The following is a 21,790-nucleotide window of genomic DNA, read 5'->3' on the forward strand; positions in this document are numbered from 1 at the left end:
AATTTTTTTAAAAGTATTTTTAATGTTTAGTTGTATTTAATTCTGTTTATAATATTTTTGGTTTATATTAAAATTATTTTTGGATGTTAATTCTATATCTGAAATATTGGAGATAAAATTAAAAATATTTAGGAATAATTTTAAAATAAATTAAAAATTTTAAGAATAAAATTAAAAATTAAAATTTATTAGAGATAAAATTAAATAAAATTAAACGTTAAAGACATTTTTAAAAAATGATAAAATACTATTTTAGTTTTCAACAGGGATAAATTATATTTTAAAATAATGTCAAATTTCTCACCAACAATTAACAATCTTGATGTACAGTTAATAAATTTTTTATTAAAGTTACATTTTTTTAACTTTCTTTTCTTATTTTATCCTCTCAACAAGTTTAAATACTATTTTCTCTTATTTTCTTCTTCTTTTTATATTATTAATTCTTTAAAATGAATTTGAATAGAAAGAAGAATGAAATAGAAAAATGAAATTTAGATTTATTGAAAAGATAAAAGTAGAAGAAAGGAACTAAACATATGTAATTTCTACAAAAATATTATTAACGATACATTAATCTTGTTAATTTTTAGTAAAAAATTTGATGGTAATATTAATGTCATTTTAAATATTTTAAAATAAAAATAGAACAGTTAAAATATTAAAAATTAAAATAAAATTTATCTTAAATATTAAAAATTAAAATAATATTTTATTTTTTAAAAAATTATAAATTTTAAGAATAAAAAATATATTTTAATTTATCAAAAATTTTATTATCGCTGACTAATATATTATTAGATGTGCAAAACAAAATTCAAATTCCCAATACTAAATTAATACTTGGTTGTCCATTTAAATTCACAATGTAATTTTGTATACATATATACTTGAAATTCAGTGAATCTATATATATGAATGAATAATTAATTTATCTGGCAGGATTCCACTTTGAATCGTAATATACACGCATGGTTCATATATTTAATTACTATAACTATACACAAGATATCTAGAGAGTATTAGTATATAGTATCTGTGATTTTCCGTATCGGATGCATACATATACATGCAAATTATTAAAAAATTAAGAGAAAAAGTTTCGTGAATCTAACAACATATATACGTGTCCGCTATAAGGCCACAGCATGTCAATATTCTCTCACCTACATTAGGGGGTGCCCAAGATTTTGTCTTAGGACACTTGGCAAAATATGTGTAACGTTTTTGATAATTTGTCTTAGATCATGACGAAGTTCCCTTAATTTTCTTGCATTAATTATATCTCAATCTAGCTTTTCGGTATTGCATAGAGTCACAAAAGAAATAATACTCTAAATTAAAGTATATAAAGAAGGTATGTAAATTACTCTCTTTTTTATTTTAGGTACACTACTACTCAACTATTCAACCAAAAAGTAATAATATTCAACTACTACTAGTAATTGTTTTGTGCTTGAATAGTTTAAGTTAATTACGATGTTGTGTCTGCTAATCATCAAGCACGTTATCCTAACCCTAAACATTATTACACTTACGTAATAATATCCTTAAGTGGCAAGATATATAAGATGAATTGATGATGCATGATGCATGCTATAGAAAATTGATATTGATGAATGATGAAGTCTAGGGTTTGATGGAAGCAAAAAATCTAGGCGATGAAATTGCTATTAGCGGCAAGTGTACACTAAGCTGTCATGGTTTATGGCTACTTCGAAATTATACAAAATATAATAATACAATACGTTATCATATAAGAGTTGGTATTAATAATAATACATATTATTAATTTCCAAACCGCCTAATAAATGAAAATAGTCCTTATTTTATAATACATGAAAGATATTTGAAAGCAATTTCCATTCGCTAATTAACGAACTCTAATTTTCGATCAGTCAATAAATTAAAGATTAATTTGTTATAAATTTAAATTTTATTTAAAAATTTATCATTTATTAATAAATTATTATATATTATATATATGATAAAATTTAAACTCTAACACTTATTTAAACAGACAAATAAATTAATTATATAATTAAATTAGTTAATAGTTTATTAGAATAATCTAATGTGCATACATCATAGCTTCTTGCCATTTTGTCATAAAAATCTATATATTAATAAGCTATAATTAATGGAAAAGTATGAGGAGCCAATGAAATATTTATACAATATGTACAATGGAGGTTTATGGAGTATTAGAAATATAATCATTAATGTTACATTTTTTCATCAGTTGAAGTTTTTGGAATGAGTGACATCAGTTTAATTTTTCGGAAAGATGTTTATTCCCTAGTACTCGAATGATTATTCTAGATAGTACGTGGATGTTCATTTTGTAACTCAATAACCTATTATACACATTGTACAAATAATCCATTGTCTCCCTAACAGGATCCATAATTAATGATCCAATGTGATCGATGGATTGAAGTTGGATCTAATGATAACAAAAATATTTAATAAATAAAAAAATTAACTAAAAAATTATAAATTATCTTATTTAATATTTATTAATTACCATAATAATTAATAAATACTAAGAGAAATTCTGAATTTTTTTTCTTTCTCTAGAATTACATAAGGATAATTTCTTTCTGCTCCTTTTATATAGAGTCATGATGAGTCTTATAGGATGGCTGGTGGTGGATATATATGAAGCCAATCATAGAGTTGGATATAACATCAAGAAGACATAAATAATATCGATAAGAAATAAGAAAAAATAGGGAAAAAAGTTTGTTTTCCTATATATAGAAAAATATACTAAAAATAATATATATTGTTAAAAATATAATTATTAATGTTATATTTTTTATTAATTTAAATTTTTGAGATTATTAACTTCATAATATAGCATTAAAATTTTATGTTTAAAAAATATAAAATTTAATTTTTAATAAATCTCTTAAAACAATGATTAATTAAAAAATATTAAAAATATAACTATTAATATTGTTTTTTTTTTATTGGTTTAAACCTCACAAGTTTGTGAATAATTTTTCCTATTATGATGGTAGCCATTATCTAATATGGCCTTTCTTTTGATTCATAAACTTATATACATGCTATAACACATGCGTGCACTTTACTAGCTGATCTATTCATAAATAGTGGTCAATATAGAATTAGTACTTCTCAGTACCATAGTATTATTGTTGCTTATAATCACATGCCATCCACTTGAGATTGTTCAAATAAATCATCTATCACGTGGCCTCATTGCATGCCTAATTTTAATTTCTTTTCGCATTGCTCAATATTAATATAAAGATCTATAATTGGATTGAATTTTATTTTATTTTATTTTATTATCTTAATATTATCTAGATAGGTATATATAATAACTTGTATAACGAGTAAAATAAATATTTTACAAAAATATATAATTAAACAATTCCCAATGGGATTATTTATTGGATGTGGCAATCATTTTTGAAGTTTGGAGCAGTGGAATATAAAATAAAAGTGGGGAGCATATCTAGAATTTCCAAAAAAAGATGAATAAGGCCTTAGTGCTATACACTTGGCATTATTAGACCATACAAGAGCAAAATAAATGGTGGGGCAATAGTAATAATAATCATGAGGGACAAGAGTATGTAGGGTTTCAGAAGTTGTATACCAATTACCAAATAAACCAAAACATGGGAGCCACTAACTAATAACCCTTCTTAGTGCTGTACACATGGATGGCCTAGTTTATTTCCTTGCTTGCTTCTTAACTTCATTAATTATTTTATTTTAATTAATTTTGGCCCCATATATACACCATATACCTTATATGAAAAAAGTAGTAGTGTCTCCAATGCTAAGTAATGAATAAAGTTCATGCATGCTATCCTCTTTCAATCAACTAGTTATGTAACGATAGGCGAAAACTCAGTTGTAGTCGACTTTACGTGAAGTTGATAATTGAGAGTCGTTAAATGATTTAATTGATTTGACTAAATTTTTATCTAGCGACTCTCAGCTATCAATTTCACGTGAAGTCGACTGCACCTGAATTTTCACCACAAAAATATCTCCTATTTTGTGATCAATAATCATTGTTAATGATAGGATTTCACTTCTTTGCAACATTGTCTCTAATAATATATAGTAATACATGATAAGGGATAATTATGCATGCGTTGTTTTATGACCATTTTAAACCTTGTTTAGCCATACAATTAAGGTGTAATTGGATTAATTTAATTGATAAATTTTCTCTTAAGTTGGACAGGTGTTAATTTCAAGTGATTAATATGGATAGGACTAGTGCACGCGTCAATTGCTGGTGCACTGTATGTATACGATGCATGCATGGATAGAAAATTGAAACCAATAATTGCAGTTTCTAGAATTATCGTTATATACTTTTGCATAATAATTAAACATTGCTAATTGCGGCCTTGCATTCTTCCTTTAGTTTAACTTTCTGAATCTCATGCAAATTGCAGCAAAAATTCTGAAAAACAAAGACTTGTGCATTTCTGTTGCAAGATACAACACCAGTTCTATAATACCTGTAAATATTATCATTTTGAGTTGGATAATAATAATTTGTATTCATATTTATAAAAATTTATATATAAAATATATAATTTTTATTTATATTTATCATTCTGCACCTATATTTTATATTCAGGTGTCTTCCTATATAGTAAGTTAAGATTCTTTTTCTCTATGATATTTCTCAATTTACCAAATTAAACCAAATACTAATATTTCATAATATTTCACCTAACTTCACCCCTATATCTACTGCATTACTAAGCTAAGTGCTCTAATACCTTATATATACAAGGTTTAATTTGAATTTTTAATACTTATTTAAACAAACAAGTGAGTTAACTACATGTCTATTCGACTAACTTGATGGTTAAGTTAACACTTTTATTATTTAGTAAATCCTCTCGTTTCAATGCTTTTTCAATTTTGAATTTGTTTGTATGATTATTAATATGATATTAGAGTCTTATTACTCTGCATTTAGTTATTTAGAGCAAATTGTACTGAATTATAATAATAACCCTTCGTTAATATGTTCATATAAAAAGAAGCCTTAATGTATCTTTTTCTGACCCCAATACAACGAATTGGGCCAATGTACTCATGAGAAATAAAAGCCCATAATTGTTTTGACAAAAAGCCCATAATCCACTGAAACTCAAAAAAAAATCGTTGCTTCTCTGTTTTCATCTTCACCAAAAAAACCCTAACTTTTCTCACCCTCAGACTCGAGAACGTGTCTCTCCCTCAGTCACACTCGCCGGCTTCTCGTCGTTCGTCTCGCGGCCTTCCTCGTCGTCTCACTCGAGTCTCGTCCGTGGGATCCTCGTCTCCGGCGGGTCGCCGTCGCTCGTCGTTTTCTGGTGAGTCCCTTCATCATCGCTTCCCCTGTTCTCTCTTTTCCAAATTTCCCTTCTCCCTGTATTTTGAGATGTTTCTGAATTGCTAATCAATTAATTTGCCTTTTGGCTGATCTAAATGTTGCTGTAAATCATGACTAAACTAGGATTTGTTGCTGAAAATCTCACTGAGATAGTTTGTTGGTTGATGAAAATCATCACTGAGTTGAATTTGTTGCTCATTATCATCACTAAACCTTGAATTTGTTGCTGTCTTGCTGAACTAATCACTTGGCTAAATTTTTTGTTGCTATAAATCATCTTTGGAGCTAAATTTTTTGTTGCTGAAAATGATCATAGTTGAATTTGTTGTTAAAAATTATCAATGAGCTGAATTTGTTGCTGTAAGAATAGATTTGATTCTTACATAGGAAGTATTGATTCGGTATAATTAGTTAATTAGTTTTTAGTTAGTTTGTTAACTTATTGATGGACCGAGTAACAATGCAATGGAAGATATAGATGCAAATCAAAATGAAGGCAATGTTGGTCAAACTCCAAATTTGTCTGATGAAGATATAAATGCCGATTTTGAGATCACTCCTTGGACTTGATTTAGTTATTGTGTTGTGTTTTGCTCTCTTCATTTAAATTGAGAAAGTATTTTGTACTAGTGACTAGTTTATTTTTCTATTTTTGCATCATTACTTATGTTTAAGAATTGATACTTGTTATGTGAAGACATGCTTTTGAATTTTTAATTTTAAACTTATTTTTTGTAATTTTATATTAATATTTAATTGTGACTGGGTCAACCGGTCCAACATGTGACCCACCGGCTGAACCAGTGATCCGGTGACCCAGTCGTATGACCAAATCGATTACCGGTTCGGTTCTGATAACTATCACGGCTTCACCTCTGCTGTGGCGAGTGGCGACAATGACATTTTGAATGTCACTGCAGTCATCAGATAAGGTAAGATAGTTAAGATTTGGTCATCTAAATTAAAATGAATTAGGTTTCTTGGTATTGGAGGATATCCCTTCAAATTTTGGGTTTATGTGGTTTTCGTTTTTGGGTTCTTAATTCGTTTGTTTTTTTTACTCTTTTAAGATTTTGGTATTTCACTATTTTTAATCCTTGGGCCACCTTTCTTCAATACTCTTCTTCAAGTTGGAGTTTCTTTTGACCAAAAATAGAAAATAAAGGAAGAAGAAGAAGTTGAATTTTGAGCACAGCAAATTACTGAGCATACAATCATAAGCGGAAAGGAATTAGACAAATTCAACATTAGCATAGAAGTAGAAGTAGTAGATGGAGTTTGTTCCTGAAGAAAGCAAGCACCTTCATGAAGATTGTTCCACTTTGATTGTGGTATGTATCATTCCCTATGGTTTAGCTTTTCACACGACTGTCTCTAAATGTTTCTATTTAGCTAAAAAAGGCATTAACTTTAAGTTAATATCTGTATGTGAAATGATGGGGTTATCTTAATTTTCTAACACATTAACTTGGTGTTTTTTCTGCCTCTAAGCCTGCACTGTCGATTGGGAATGTGGGGCAGCTAGCTGCAGACCTTTTGATATCATCAATGGATGCAGAGAGAGTTGGGTATTTGGATGATCCTTATGTTCTGCCCTGTGTTGGGAATGATGTGTATGGACCTTTTCCTCAAGGAATTCTTGCCCTTCCTCTTGAAGGTGCTCTTTTTCTTTGCATGTTTGGCATTTTTTTTGTAAGTTGTGTATAATTTATTATCTTATTATTTGTTTTAATGAGGTTTGCAGCTTATGAGTCCTCTTCCAGTGCTCTCACTATCCTCCAACAGAGGTCCCCTATAGTTAAGGTATCGGTTTATTAGCCTGAGGCACCATTTGTTTTGTTCCTTTCCTTTACTTTATCTAACATTGCGTGCCTGAGTTTGATGCTGATTTTAGGTTATTGTCAAGTTATTTTTTTTATTATCATGTGAATTGTTCCTCACTCATAAACTAAGAGAGTGTGTGTGTTTTTCCTGTAGTGAAATTGGTATGTGGACAAGCTTAGGCTTTATTGTTTTTATTTTTTGCTTATATATTTTAGCCCTCACCCCCTTTTGTTAATGTGTGTTCAATGTTCAATGAGTTTTGTTATCCTTAATGCTTGACTTGACATTAGTAGTAATGGAATATGAATCGAGAATTGTTACTAAATACATAGTCATTTGAATAGGGAAGGATCTTAGAGTTTGCAAAAAACTTGGCTGATTTTGTTGCTGGTAGTGGAAAGAAGCATGTTGTTGTTCTTTCCAGCTTAGATTTCAGAATGTGGCAAAATGTTGACATGTCAAGGTGAGACATGAATATGTTGAAATTGTATATTTGATACCTATTTATCATTACAATATTAAATTCATTCACTTTTGTGATTGTAACTTTTCTACCAATTATAACTTAAGAAGTTAAGACTTCAGAGTATAGCCTTTGTCACTTTGGCAATCTTGTAGAATGTATGAATCTAGCTTTGTATAGGATGATTTGCAGTATATTTTTCCATCTGACACAACTATTGGTTGTTGTATTAGTGGTTTGCAGATGTATTATGTCTCCAGTGCCAATATCGATGGAACGGATGAAAATTGTGAACAGCTTGGGTGGAAGAAACTAAAGGAGTATGATCCCTCTCAAAAGCACTGGAAATATCTCGGCGATTTAGCTGAAGGAAATGTAACACGGGAAGATATCCTTTCCGATGAAGATGAACAAGAAGAAGAAAACTATTATGCTAGCTTGCCTTTTGCTGCACTTTTCTCTTTTCTCAAGGTAACTTGTGGAGCGCAGTTCTCTTCAATGATAAGCTTTACTGGTTGATACTCTTATAACTTGTATGTAACTATTTCAACAAAGGAACAAGAAAGGGAAATCAGATCAACATTCTCATCATGCAAAACATAAGAAAGCATTGATATGGATAATGAATATGTGATTATAAGGAGTGTTTTTCTTTAACAGGCTAAAGACTTGAAGGTGATATGCTTGCTATGTTACTGCTCAGAAGGGGACAACATATCTGATGCCTTTCAGTTAGCTGAGGCTGTAAGCAAATTTCTAAAGCTAAGTCACCCTACATCTGCTTCTGGTGAGCCTTTCTTTGTCTTTTTCTAATCAGAATTTTAATATTCATCTAACTAATTCACTAGTCACTATTTTCCCAGCTAATTATAATAAATGATTCTTCCTAATTCCTATGCTGACGTATCACTTTATTGTGGACTAACTAATAACTTGGATAATTGTGTTTGAGGAATTGAAGGTGAGAAATGGCGAGTTCCACTTTCTTGGAGGACATTATATGGACCACCCCCAGATGTTTCCATGTTCTAAAGGCTACATTGATTTAGTGTAATTTGTATCACAATGTTTTTTTTTTCCTTAAAAAAAGAAAAATTATGATGACCTAAACTTTTTATATGCAAGAGGTTTTATCGTTTTCATTAATTAATGTAGGAAAAGCAAATTAATTTGAAGGTAATTCTCAACACAGCCTTTAAAAATACATAAGTCATTATTAATATTCTATATAATAATGTAATGCTAAATATGTTAATATCTTATTATTATTAAAAACGTAAATATTTTTTTTAAATAGATATAGAGATGAATATGTAGAAACTAATTTAAAAAATACAAAGACTTGAGTGTATAATATTAAATTAGTTAAATAAAAAATAATTGAGATATAAATTTATTACATAATCAAAATAATACATATAAAAGTATTAAATACATATCTCATTTTTTAAATTTTGGAGGACTCAGATTCGTCCCTGATTAAGAGTAACGACAATGTTAGAATTCCTTATACTACAAAGTTCGTAAAACTCATCCCCTCTCTTCGATATTGATTCTTACATTCACTTGAAAAATACTCAGCAATTAAGGTGTCAAAACTCAACTGTTTTGATTGGTTGCATGTCACATAAAATCAACCTATGTTGTGTGCACGAAGCAGTATAGTTGCAGCTGAAAACCATCAAAGACTAACTTTAATTTGCCTGCAAGAGACATGATTAACCAAATCAAGGATAACATTAATTAACCTAAGATAGATAGATTGCAAACCAACCCATTTAAGCTCCATATTACGCTTCCTGTCTAAATAAAGTTTAACTCGGTGTATCATGAATAATTTAAGCAATTTCAAGTTTAAATTAAATTATGAGGAGAATGGTAACTGATCATCATGATTAAAAAGATAATACCCAATTGTCTTAATGCATGGTTTACTGCATCATAATATTCTCCTGAAAAATCTATGCCGTTATATTATACCTGTTTTCCAGCAATGTGAATAAATGGAATTGTCATATATAAATAATAACACAAAGTAATCAAAGTTTTCAGCCATCAAACAGATAATAATTAGGTGAATGTTATGGTGCCAAAGTTATGGTGCCTAACTTACTAAAAAAGGTAAATAAATAATATTTAATAAATTTTAAATATTTTATTTTTATTTTATACATTTTATTTTTTATTTATAAAAACAAATTAGACAATGTAAACACAACAATAAAAGACACCATAAAATTCACCTAATAATTAATATAGAATTATAGATTACTAAAACAAGCCACAATCTTCATGTTCAGACTCTCTTTAGTTATACTATCACTTACTCCTTCCATTTTAAATTAATTGTCATGTTTAATCTTTTTATACATTAGAAATCAATATATGTAAAATAAGTCATAATTAATTTGTCACAATTCTTGTCCTTTTTTAATTGAAGCACCTTTACTATGCCCATCCACATGTATGTACTATTATCGTTCATCACAATTATTATTATAGAAATCGACATTATTATCCCATTTAATTTAGTGGAGTTTAATCAGATTAAACACGTGGGATCACGAAGCCAAAGATGCTCTTCCTTATTAGATTAATGATCTTATACTAATTAATTTTTAATTCTTTTAATCGTTCTAATTATTGTACTATACTACTTGATTGCCGCTCGGCTTCTTCTTCTTTTACTTTTATTTATTTATTTATTTATTTTCTTGGACAATTTCCTAACACCCCTGACCCCACCATGTGAAATGCGATGTCCAGAACCAGCATTATTAAGAAAGAGATTGTTTAATTAATTAAAAAGCATGTTCACATCGATTAATGTAATAAAAATGTAACAAAAATAATTATCTACCTATCTATCCGTATTATTATAATAGAGTAATGCTAGGGGCTAGTAATTTTTGTGATTGTTAGCCATCAATTAGCCATCACTAATGATTTGATGGTGTGAAATTGGTGTGGGATTTTATCTAATGGCTCATCTTTTTCTAATAGTTACATGCTAACCAAAATTCAATAAAATTGCAGGTTCCTAGACTTTTCCCTGATATATATTAAAGTTCTTTGCTACTATTGCATGTGGCATTTTCTCTCTTTTAAAGCTTTACATTATTCTTCATTTCCCATTTATTTCATTGTATTCTTTTATTATATTATATATGTGCGATGTAACATTATTTTAAATTTTATTTCATTTGCTGTAAATGTTGTTTATTTAATCAGTATTACCTTCACTGTTTATATTATGATTATATATTCTTTCATGTGGCATTTTCTCATAATTTACACTTTCGTTATCAAAATAAAAAACATAAAAATATAATCAAACTAAAATTTTTTGTATGTTCTGAGAGCAAATGAATATTTTATTTTTATGTCATTTATTTCGTTATTTTATGTTAGCTATTTAAAATTGAATATTTAAGATTTTAGGAGTTAAAATTTAAGATTTAGAATATACAGTTTATAAATTAATATTAAAGGTTTTATTTTATTAATATTTTAAAATTTAAATTAAAAATAATAATAATATTAGAACTCTACTAGAGAACCAACTAGGAGGATAATCAACTAGTTGAAAAACAAGAGGTCTGTTATAAAAAAGAAAAAACAATATTCCACTACTCTAATTTTTCGAATTTCAAAACTAGAATACAAAGGATTGGCTTGAGTTGGTTTAAGTTATAGTTGACTCCTTAGACTTTTCCATAATATTATAATATTAATATAAAAGACAATAATTAGCGTAAACAAGAATTCCTCTAATTAAACCTGCAGTTGTGTTGTGTGGGTGAATTTTCATCACGAAAAAGCATTACGTCTCTGATGCTCTAAATTAAATCTTCATAAATCTAATAGATCCAAAAATTGCTATGAGTTTTCCTTTTCTTAATCTTGGTTACTTTCCCTTGTATTACACCTAGCTTCTTTCATGCTTATCACAAATATAGCGTGCACTGCATGGTGCAACTTTATTTTCTTCAAAAAACCATACTTAATCGGTGAAAACTCAGATGCAGTCGACTTTACGTGAAGTTAACAATTAAAAATTGTTAGATAAAAATTTAGTTAGGTCAATCAAATTATCTAACAACTCTCATTATCAACTTTACGTAAAGTCGATTACACCTTAATTTCCATCTTCTTAATTAATAGTTTACTTTTAACGACTTTGAGATTTACGTTTGTCGACATGACCAACGTTCATGTAAAACTTTATTATAATTAAAAAATATTTTATGTACATTAATTTTTAGGCACTAAATCAAAACTTCTTTAATTTGAAATAACATAATTAAAAAAAATTAAAATACTAAATATATATTCTTATATGCAGTAATTAATTAATAGTTAATTTTTATTGTACAGTTAGTATATTGACCATAATATTATCATAATCGACTAATCAATTATCTGTGTGAGCAGTAGTCGCTCTAGATAATTTCTTTTTAAAAATCAAATAAAATAGAAAATTTTAAAATATTAATATTTTTTGTTAACGGTAAATAATTAACACATATTAAACATTTGATATTTTATTATCAATGTTTATATATACAAGCTAAATTAGACGCCGATGCTATTTTACAAATATTTTTGATAATAAAATTTAATTGAATTAATCTAAATTTAGCAAAAATTATACTCATCCAATATATAGATGTTTTTTCCTTTTTTTTGGATTTTTTATTGACATAGCATACAAAGTTTTGTGAATATCACAAAAATTTATTGATATAACAAAGAATTTTTTATATATAACAATACAGTATATTTTGTTAGTTGGATAAAGGAGTAAATATTATTTTGGTCTTTAAAATTTAGGATTAAAATCAAATTCATCCTTAATATTATTTTGAATTTAAAATTGTTTCTAACGTTTTATTTGGTATTAAAATCGTCATTTTGACTTTATACGACCACCTTTATCATCATCACCATCTTCCTTATTCTCATCAAATACCAATAATCAGATTCAAGAACACCAACAATAACATATTATTCAAAATTAGAAACTAACAATATCAAATTCAACAACAAAATCAACACACAACAACAATAAAATAAAATAAAAATAACAAATCAAAATCAGAAGCAAAAACAAAGCAAAAGCAAAAGCAAACACAGACACAGAAGAAGAAGAAGCAGATGCAGAAACAGAAGCAAAAGGCGAAGCCGAATCCGCGAGATGCAGCCGCGAGAACGTGAAGTGACGACGAGGTTGGTAGCAGTGGCGTTAGTGGCGGAGCGTGACTCCCTGACTCGTGTCTCCTCTCTTCCTTGCGAGCTCTCTCTCCCTCTGGTTTTGATTCTTGACGGCAACGACAGCTCCAAGTTTCGCCGGTGCTATCTCCCAATTCTCTCTCTTCTTTTTTTTTCTCATCTTTTTCTCTTTTTTCTCTCTTTCTCTTTTTCTTTTTCTTTCTCCTCTTCTTCCCGTTATTTTTTTTTAAGTTATAATTTTTTATTAAAATAAAGATAATTTGATAATAAAATTAAAAATTTTATTAAAAAATAATTTTAATATTAAATAAAATATTTGAGATGATTTTAAATAAAAAATAATATTGGAGATGAATTTAGTTTTGACCTTAAATTTTAGAAAACAAAAATAATACTTATTTCATTAGATAAATTAAGATTTTAGATATGTGACTTTTTAAAAATTTTGTATTATACACTGCATACATATGAAAAAGAAGTGCAGGATGACTTAGTTATTGTTCTTGGTTAAAAATATAATTGGCACGCACATATTAATAAAAAAAAAAAATTTAGAGTGCCACCTCTGTGCCTCTTTCCCGCAGCTCCCATCTCAAAAAAGTGCCACCGCCTCCTTCCCATTTTCTATATTAGTAGTTATTTGTCTCCAATAATCCTTTCTTTCTTTTTTCGTTTAATGAAAGATTTTATCTTTTTAGTTTATACATAATTTTATATGTGTCTATTTTTTTATGAATTTCTTTGACTTGGGATTGATGAAATTATAAGATATTTCAAATATTCCACAGTCTAGTCAGATTTAGAATGTTGAGCAGTAATCTTTGGGGTCTCAAGACTTTAACTATCGTCCTTCAAAGTAGAATGAGTGTTATTCATTCAGCTAAAATAAGGAATTAATTAATTAACTAGTATACATATTACTTCATCTATTAGCTTAGCTTTTAGTACTTTTTCAGTAGTTAAACTATTTTGATTTGGGGTTAGTTAAATTAAGATAATCTATACGTGCCAAGGAAAAATTTTCAAATTTTTGCTTTGATGATTTTTTTAATTAAAAAGTGTAACTTTATTATCCTGTGAAATCTTTAGGTAAAAAAGTTATACAGAAAGAATACAAGATAAGAAGATTTTTTTTTTAAATATTGAGATAAAATTTAATTGAATATTTTTTTGTAATTTAGAGTTTATTTTCAGAAATTTTGTAATTTTAAATGTGCAAAAAAACCTTTTATATTACATACACTAATTCCTTATATAAATTCTGAATTCTGAACATATATTAAACATAAAATGCTTATACAATTAACAATTGAATAGCTTCACTTACGCAAAATTGACCAATTATATGCCAACGAGAATAATATAACCATCATTTTTTTTATAAGTGATAAATAAAACAACTTGCCACACGTAGTAAGTGCTGGTTATTACATGATACTTAACATACTTTTGTTATAATATTAATTGAATAATACTACCCATTTAAATTTATTTATTAATTAAATTAACTTAATATAATAAAAATTAATTATAATTAATATTATTCTAAATTTTATTATTTGAATTAGTGAAATTTTATTCTTAAAAAATCTTAAATATGTAACAGTAATTTGATTGTGCCAAGCACTTCCTCCCCCATTATTTATGGTGTTTGGAAGCATCAGCAGCAAATACAAGCAAGTGCTCCAACAGAAACACATTCACTCTCATACTTATCACACAACAATGGCATCCTCCGCCCCTAACAATAATAATAATAATCTTCCGCTGAAGCCCATTCCGGGAAGCTACGGCCTCCCGTTCTTGGGTCCCTTACACGACCGCCACGACTACTTCTACAAACAAGGCCGCGACGAATTCTTCGCCACCAGGATCCAAAAGTACAACTCCACCGTCATCAGAACCAACATGCCGCCTGGTCCCTTCATTGCTCATGACCCTAAGGTCATCGCTCTCCTCGACGCCGCCTCTTTCCCCATCCTCTTCGACAACTCTAAGGTCGACAAGCGCGACGTCCTTGACGGCACTTTCATGCCTTCTACCGCCTTCACCGGCGGCTACCGCACCTGCGCCTTCCAAGATACTACTGAACCCGAACACTCTCTCCTCAAATCCTTCTTTCTCCATATTCTCTCCTCCAAACACAACATCTTCCTCCCTCTCTTCCGAAGCCTTCTCACCGATCATTTCAATAACATGGAAGAGAGCCTCGCCGGAAAGTCCAAAGAAGCCAGCTACAACACCTCCATCGGCGCCGTCGCCTTCACTTTCATCTTCCGTCTCCTCACTGACAAGGATCCAAACACCACCGTCATCGGAAGCGAAGGTCCGAAGCTCGTGGAGACTTGGCTCGGAGCTCAGCTCGCTCCTCTCGCAACCCTTGGGTTACCGAAAATCTTCAACTACGTCGAAGATGTACTGATCCGAACGGTGCCGTTTCCGGCGTGGGCCGTAAAAGGTAGCTACAACAAGCTCTACGAAGGAGTATCGACGGCGGGGACGGCGGTGCTGGACGAAGCGGAGAAATTAGGAATCAAAAGAGACGAAGCATGCCACAACCTTGTTTTCATGTTAGGGTTCAACGCTTTCGGTGGTTTATCGAACCAGTTTCCGATCCTAATCAAGTGGATAGGTTTGGCAGGGGAAGGTTTACACAAGCAACTCGCTGATGAAATCAGGACCGTTGTTAGGGACGAAGGCGGGGTAGTGAGTCTTGCAGCGTTGGATAAGATGACTTTGACCAAATCAGTGGTGTACGAAGTACTCAGGATAGAGCCTGCTGTGCCGTACCAGTACGCCAAAGCGAGGGAGGATCTGGTGGTGCAGAGCCACGATGCGGCCTACGAGATCAAGAAAGGGGAGATGATCTTTGGATATCAGCCGTTCGCTACGAAGGACCCGAAGATCTTTGAGAATCCCGAAGAGTTTGTGGGCCATAGGTTTATTGGAGATGGAGAGAGGCTGTTGAGAAACGTGTTCTGGTCTAATGGGCGTGAGGTGGACGAGCCCACAGCGGATAACAAGCAGTGCCCGGCGAAGAATCTTGTGGTGCTGCTGTGTAGGGTGTATTTGGTGGAGTTCTTCTTGCGTTATGACACGTTTGCATTCGATTGGAAGCCACTTGTTTTGGGTCCCACAGTTACCATCAAGTCCTTAACCAAGTGCTCCAATTTTTAAGTACTTGTTATCGTTATAAACTTATAATACAAGATGTGACAACCCACCTTACCTAAAAACCTTCTGATCCTTATTATTATTCTAAGTTCAATGTTGTCAAAATGAATAAAACATCACCTACGACAATACTTTTCTTGTTTTTTCCTTGAATAAGAAAAGGTTTTAGGTAGAGAGGAATTTAAGAAGAAAAGAAGCACAAATTTGTCTTATGTGAGTCACTGTGTAAATATACGTTATCTTCGTTGCATGGACATGTTGTTTGTACGTAAATTGGTGTATATTGTGCGATGTATATATATATGTAACTTTTAAATTTTTTTAATTATCCTTTTTTTTTCGATTTTGAAGGTTTTTTCCTGGTATTTTCTTCTGTGTTTGATTTTAATAACCTATATTTTCTCTAAATATCTATATTTTGTGGGGAGAGGTTGTCCCCCTGACCCCTCTGCCCTAAAGAAATTCCGTGACTCCGTCGTTGGTTACGTATACATTATACGTTCGTAGGATACATACCTCTGATATGCCAATTTTTGTTGTGTAATAATAGTCATTTTTATACCTATTGAATTGAACATTCCACGTATCTATTATTCACATTATTTAATATTTTTATTGTTTTTCTATGTTTTTTATTTAAAAAAAATACTACTTATTCTTTAAAATTTAGTTTTTGATCCGTTTTTATAAAAATTTATTATTATTTAATTAATTTAAATATTTATTTTTATACATCAGTTATTTAAGAAATTAAAAAAAATTTATTTTTTTTTTAAAAACAAAATAGAAAAATATTTAAAAAATATTTAATTATATTAAAAAAAAGAATGTACGTATAATGTAATTAAGAAGATCTATCGCCACAAGTGCGGCTAAGCTAAGTGTCTCCATATCTGGCATGTTAAGTGAAGCTGACAATTTGTAAAAGGAAGTGTCGCCCTCATCATATCCATAATATAATATTGACTCGCTTAACTCGCTAAAAAGTTGGGTCATATTAAAATGTTAAGACTATCATATATAAAAAGTTTGCTTAATACACTGCCTATCTGATGATGCACAGTTGGCCCACTAGCCATCCCTAAAATTAATATATGTAAATAGCAAGCAAATTATTTTCGAAATTAATAAACGATCTTTATCATGCATGATATATATGTTTTTCCATGCGTTCACATTTTAGCATATGTCATCGGGACATTATCACACGCCTTATTCGCGTGTATGTTTGTGTCTTCAAATTAAATGGGGAAAAGGAACAATTTCTTTGTTAAATAACTATAAATAATTAAAATGTTCGATTTATGAATGAAGCTATAAGCACTATATATTGAGAAATCTCATATTTGTGGATTAATTTCTTTCTGGAAAGAATTAAGAATACTAACACTCTATTTTTTTTTTAATCGAAAAAGCTCAACACGCTAAAGTAGAACAGAAAGAATTAGACAACGAAATACCAGTTAACAAAAATCAAGAAAATTATATAACCATTAACAACAAAAGGAATCAACACATCTCCACTCATTGCAGTTAAGGAAGACCAAGTTGACAATTTCATCTACACCTTTGGCTTTATACTAAAAAATTCTTCTATTCCTTTCTAGCCAGATGTTCCAGATTATTGCACAGAAACATATTAATCTCTGCTTTCGATCCTTCTTTCTACACGGCTCTTCTGTCCAACTAAGAAAATGCTCATTCAGCGAACCTGAAAAAGTCCACTGGCAGCCAATCACAACTATCCACGCACTCCATACTTGCCAAGCAAACTCACAACCAAAAAACAAGTGATGAACCCGTTCAACATCCTTGTTGCATAAAACACACCCATTATCTTCCTGTCTAATAATCCCAAACCGACTCAGTCTTTTCTTTGTATTCACCCTGCCTATTAAGACGAACCAAACAAACAACTCCACTTTTGGGGGGACTAAGCCTTTCTAGAAGGTCTTAGTGAAGTTGTAACTGGATACATCATCTGGTAACAATTCCTCCTGCAAAACCTGCACAAATGAGTTAGTCGTAAAAATACCTTACCTATCATATTTCCACACCACTCTATCCTCTCTGTTATTTACTAGCCTCTCAGGTCGCAGAGCCTCATGTAACTGACCCATAACGTCCAACTACTCCCACTGTAGCATTGTATAGTTAATTCTGTGGACTTTATCAAAGGTTCAACGATCATCGATCGGATCATTTTACACGGAAAAAAAAAAGAATGCGACGAGTCAATAGTTGATTTGAAGAGACTTCGTTCATCGTATTTAAAGTCAATAGTCAATAGTCAATAGTTGATTTGTTTAATTTGTTTAGAGAATATGTATGTATGTATATATATACATATTATTATAATTGACAAAGGTTCATATTCTATCAAAGAATATTCTTTCGTATTATAGTTTGGTGACACGTTATTTCGTAAGCTCTTGTGATTTTGGAAGATTTGTTTTCGGAACTTGGATTCCGACGTAAAACCTGCAACAAAGACTCCGACGCTCAAGCGAATAATTTTCTTTATGAAGAGAAAAACGAAATAATATATTATTGTGGTGAGACTGTTGCTATTTTCCAGAACAGATAGTCTTCACGATATTTTATTGTGTGTTTTGTGAGGTTTGTTCACTGTATTATATAGAGACTATGGTCAGCATTTGCAACTGATTGCAGGGATAGTGCTCAGATTTTTATATTGGGGAGTTGAAAATTATGAATTTGGATCCGAGCTTTAGTGGTGCAGGAATCTTGGTCATTATGGTTTACCGAGAATTCTTCAATAGCTTGATTCGTGCTTAGTTATTGTTTTTGAAGTCGAGGATATTGGTATGGTCCACAGCCCCTAAGCTTAGCATGTTAAGAACGGGTTGAGCTTCTATATCCTTGGCTTTAGAAAGTGTTTGTGGAGGATATATTGTATGAGCCTCCAAAGTTCAACGTGTTCTTTTCTTTTTTGGGCTTTCTATCGTGGGCCAGTTTTGCGTTTTGCTCCTCTATGGTTTGTTTTACTCTTAGTGGGGTGGGGGTCGTGTGGATAGTGGGAGGTGAGACTGTTTTTAGTGTCTTTTTAACTACTAGTTGTTGTAGGAAACTATTTGTCTTCTAAAGTTGTACAATTTTACTAAACAAGGAATCATGAGTAAGAAAGGTTAGTTTGCTTTTTGTACTTTTCACCTTCGCTTTTTCTGTTGGGTAATAAGAAAAAAGGAGATTGTCGTGGTAGATGAAGGGGACTCGTACGGTGGGGTTGATAGTGATGTAAAAGGTCGTATGTCGATCTTTAGTAGTGTGGAGTTGGTTTCCCAGTTAAATGAGGCTAGGTATGTAAGAAATGATGAACGGTTGGGGGTCAAGTTTTTACCTTGTGATGATAGTGATAGAGTGTGTGAACGAAGGTCAAATTGGTCCTATTTTTATGTTTATACTTGCATGTTGACTGAGTTAGGTATGAGATTTTCTTTTTTTGATTTTGAGTGTGGAATGTTGGCTCAGTTAAACTATGCGCCAACACAGTTGCATCCCAACTTGTGCGCGTTTATCCAGGCTTTCGAATGCTTGATGGAGTACCTTGAATGTTATCCCTCATTGGGGTTATTTTTTTTTTTTTTTTTGCAGTTTCAAGCCAAAGGTGTTTGGAAGGGGGGTTGGGTTAATCTAAGCAGTTGCCCAAGTTGTAGTGTGTTTAGCTTGTACAAACAGTCTTTTAAAGACTTCAAGAAAATCTTCGTGAAAGTACAGATTGATGAGGAGTTTTACTCGTTCTTTTTGGATTCACTGCTAAACGAAAGGTTTCCTGTTTTTTGGTCTTCTGAGACGAAGCAAATATTAGATTGTGAAAATAGGGTAAAGAGTGAGGAATATGTTCTAGATTTTTTTATCTCTCGTCTGAATTGCTATCTATATCTAGTTTATTGAAGCTTGAAGAAGATAGGGAGGCGATAGAGGAGTATTTAGGTAATCTTAGGCTTGTATGTTAAATTTTGTGAGTTTTGATCATGTGTTTTGTTTTGATAGTGGATTGTTTTCTTTCTAGATAAGAAAGCCTCCACTTTGACTACTGCAAACCTAAAGGCTTTTGTGTCTAAAGCTAAAAAGAAAGAAAAGGAAGGTTCCTCAACTAACGTGGTCAAAGATAGTGAGGTGGTTGGTGGCCATTGCTATTGTTTCTTGGAATTGCCAGGCCTGATGCTGCTTTTCAGGGCATGTAGGTGGACCTCTGGACTTAGGTCAGGAATTTTCATTGTTGTTTTGGCAAACCGCATCATATAGTCCTTTAAACTCTCATGCTGCCCCTGCTTTATGGTGTTTAGGTAGTCTGATCCGTGCATATACATCCTTGACGCAACAAAGTAATCAATGAAAGAACGCGCCAGTTCCTCAAAAGAGGATATTAAACCTACAGCCAACTTAGAAAACCAAAGTAATGCAGCACCATCTAAGAAAGTAGGAAATGCTCGGTAAAGAATAGGTTCAAAGGCACCATTAAAAAAAATCATAGATTGAAATTTCTTAACATGGACACGGGAGTCACCGAATCCCTCATATAGTTGGAGACTGGTTGGTAGCATAAAATTCTGCTGCATTTGGAATTTGACAATGTCCTCTAAGAAAGGATCATCTATTGTCAGCCTTTCTTTTTGTGGGGAAATCTCGTGGGGTTCTAATTCCCGCGATTGTGCATTACTCCCACCAGGGTTTTTAGGGTCCCCTTCGCTGTGCTTGCCGTTGTGGATTTTGGACGGCCATTCAGCTATCTTCCGAACCTCAGCCTGTAGCTTGGCGATCTAAGCCGTGAGATCGGCTTGCGTGGGCTGTTGGACCCCGTTATTCTCCATACTTGAGGATTGGTAATCCTGCAGAAGAAATAACAAAAAAAGGTAGAGGAAATAGTGGGGTTAGGTAAACTACAGGTTTCACGGTGGACACCAATGTTCTATCAAATGATATTCTTCTGTATTATAGCTCGATGGCACGTTGTTTCGTAAGCTCTTGTGATTCGAAAAGATTTGTCCTCGGAACTCGGACTCCGGCATAGAACCTGCAAGAAAGACTCTGACACTCAAGTCAGTAATTTTCTTTATAAAGAGAAAGACGAAGTAATATGTTATTGTAGTGAAAATGTTGTTGTTTTCCAGAATAGATAGTATTCACGGTATTTTGTTGTGTGTTTTGTGAGGTTAGTTCACCATATTATATAGAGAGTGTGGTTAATATTTGCAACTGATTGCAGGAGTAGTGCTCAAATTTTTAGGGGGATTGAATATGAATTTGACCCCGAGCTTTAGTGGTATGAGAATCTTAGTCATTTTGGTTTACCGAGGATTCTTCGGTAGCTTGATTCGTGCTTGGTTATTGTTTCTGCTGTCGATCGATGTTTGTATGGTCCAAGTTCAAATAGTATAAACAATTCAAATTTATTTTACTTAATATTTATTTATTACAAAATATATTAAATAAAATTAAAAATAATAAATTTTAATATTTTTTATTAATATTTTTTATTAAACATTTTCATTTATTTCTGATAGATATATCATATCGAATTATAGATGCCGTAAGTGTAGAAGATGTTTATGATGCTGTTGATGAAATGTACGTGGGACTTTTTATCATAATTGTATGTTTTGCCGCCAAGCAAGTAGTTTCATCAGTTTTATAGTTTAAAATTATTTGTCTTAAAATTTTAAATAATTTATAAAAGTTTTGTGCTATTT

At 31.1% G+C, this 21,790-nt stretch overlaps 2 protein-coding genes across 12 annotated transcripts; both read left to right on the forward strand.

The window, feature by feature from the left end:
• The first annotated feature begins 5,165 nt into the window (after nucleotides 1–5,165).
• Nucleotides 5,166–8,816, forward strand: LOC112788914 (uncharacterized). 11 transcript variants are annotated; one of them, XM_025830596.3, is made up of 9 exons: nucleotides 5,166–5,363; nucleotides 6,188–6,315; nucleotides 6,540–6,714; nucleotides 6,875–7,040; nucleotides 7,128–7,186; nucleotides 7,552–7,670; nucleotides 7,904–8,141; nucleotides 8,331–8,457; nucleotides 8,632–8,816. In XM_025830596.3, the coding sequence occupies exons 3-9, from the start codon at nucleotides 6,655–6,657 to the stop codon at nucleotides 8,700–8,702; spliced, it is 840 nt and encodes a 279-aa protein (XP_025686381.1). In that variant the 5' UTR covers nucleotides 5,166–5,363; nucleotides 6,188–6,315; nucleotides 6,540–6,654; the 3' UTR covers nucleotides 8,703–8,816. The 11 variants fall into 11 exon arrangements, with proteins under 11 accessions (XP_025686381.1, XP_025686376.1, XP_025686379.1 ...); XM_025830591.3 differs by having other exon boundaries at nucleotides 5,172–5,363; nucleotides 8,623–8,816; XM_072232255.1 differs by having other exon boundaries at nucleotides 5,189–5,363; nucleotides 6,514–6,714.
• A 5,642-nt stretch (nucleotides 8,817–14,458) lies between these two features.
• On the forward strand, nucleotides 14,459–16,401 carry LOC112788916 (allene oxide synthase 3). The gene has a single exon (XM_025830597.3). The coding sequence runs from the start codon at nucleotides 14,547–14,549 to the stop codon at nucleotides 16,077–16,079; it is 1,533 nt and encodes a 510-aa protein (XP_025686382.2). The 5' UTR covers nucleotides 14,459–14,546; the 3' UTR covers nucleotides 16,080–16,401.
• The last annotated feature ends 5,389 nt before the right edge of the window (nucleotides 16,402–21,790 follow it).

This window comes from Arachis hypogaea, chromosome 3 (genome assembly GCF_003086295.3).
Source record: "Arachis hypogaea cultivar Tifrunner chromosome 3, arahy.Tifrunner.gnm2.J5K5, whole genome shotgun sequence".
In the NCBI taxonomy this organism is placed as follows: domain Eukaryota; kingdom Viridiplantae; phylum Streptophyta; class Magnoliopsida; order Fabales; family Fabaceae; genus Arachis; species Arachis hypogaea.

Excerpts from the sequence above, each read along its gene's own strand:
- LOC112788914 (XM_025830591.3), top strand. The coding sequence starts at position 6,655 with ATGGAGTTTGTTCCTGAAGAAAGCAAGCACCTTCATGAAGATTGTTCC. Across the intron at positions 7,041-7,127 it reads TCTTGCCCTTCCTCTTGAAG|CTTATGAGTCCTCTTCCAGT; the intron begins GTGCTCTTTTTC and ends TGAGGTTTGCAG. Across the intron at positions 7,671-7,903 it reads CAAAATGTTGACATGTCAAG|TGGTTTGCAGATGTATTATG; the intron begins GTGAGACATGAA and ends TTGTTGTATTAG.
- LOC112788916 (XM_025830597.3), top strand. The coding sequence starts at position 14,547 with ATGGTGTTTGGAAGCATCAGCAGCAAATACAAGCAAGTGCTCCAACAG.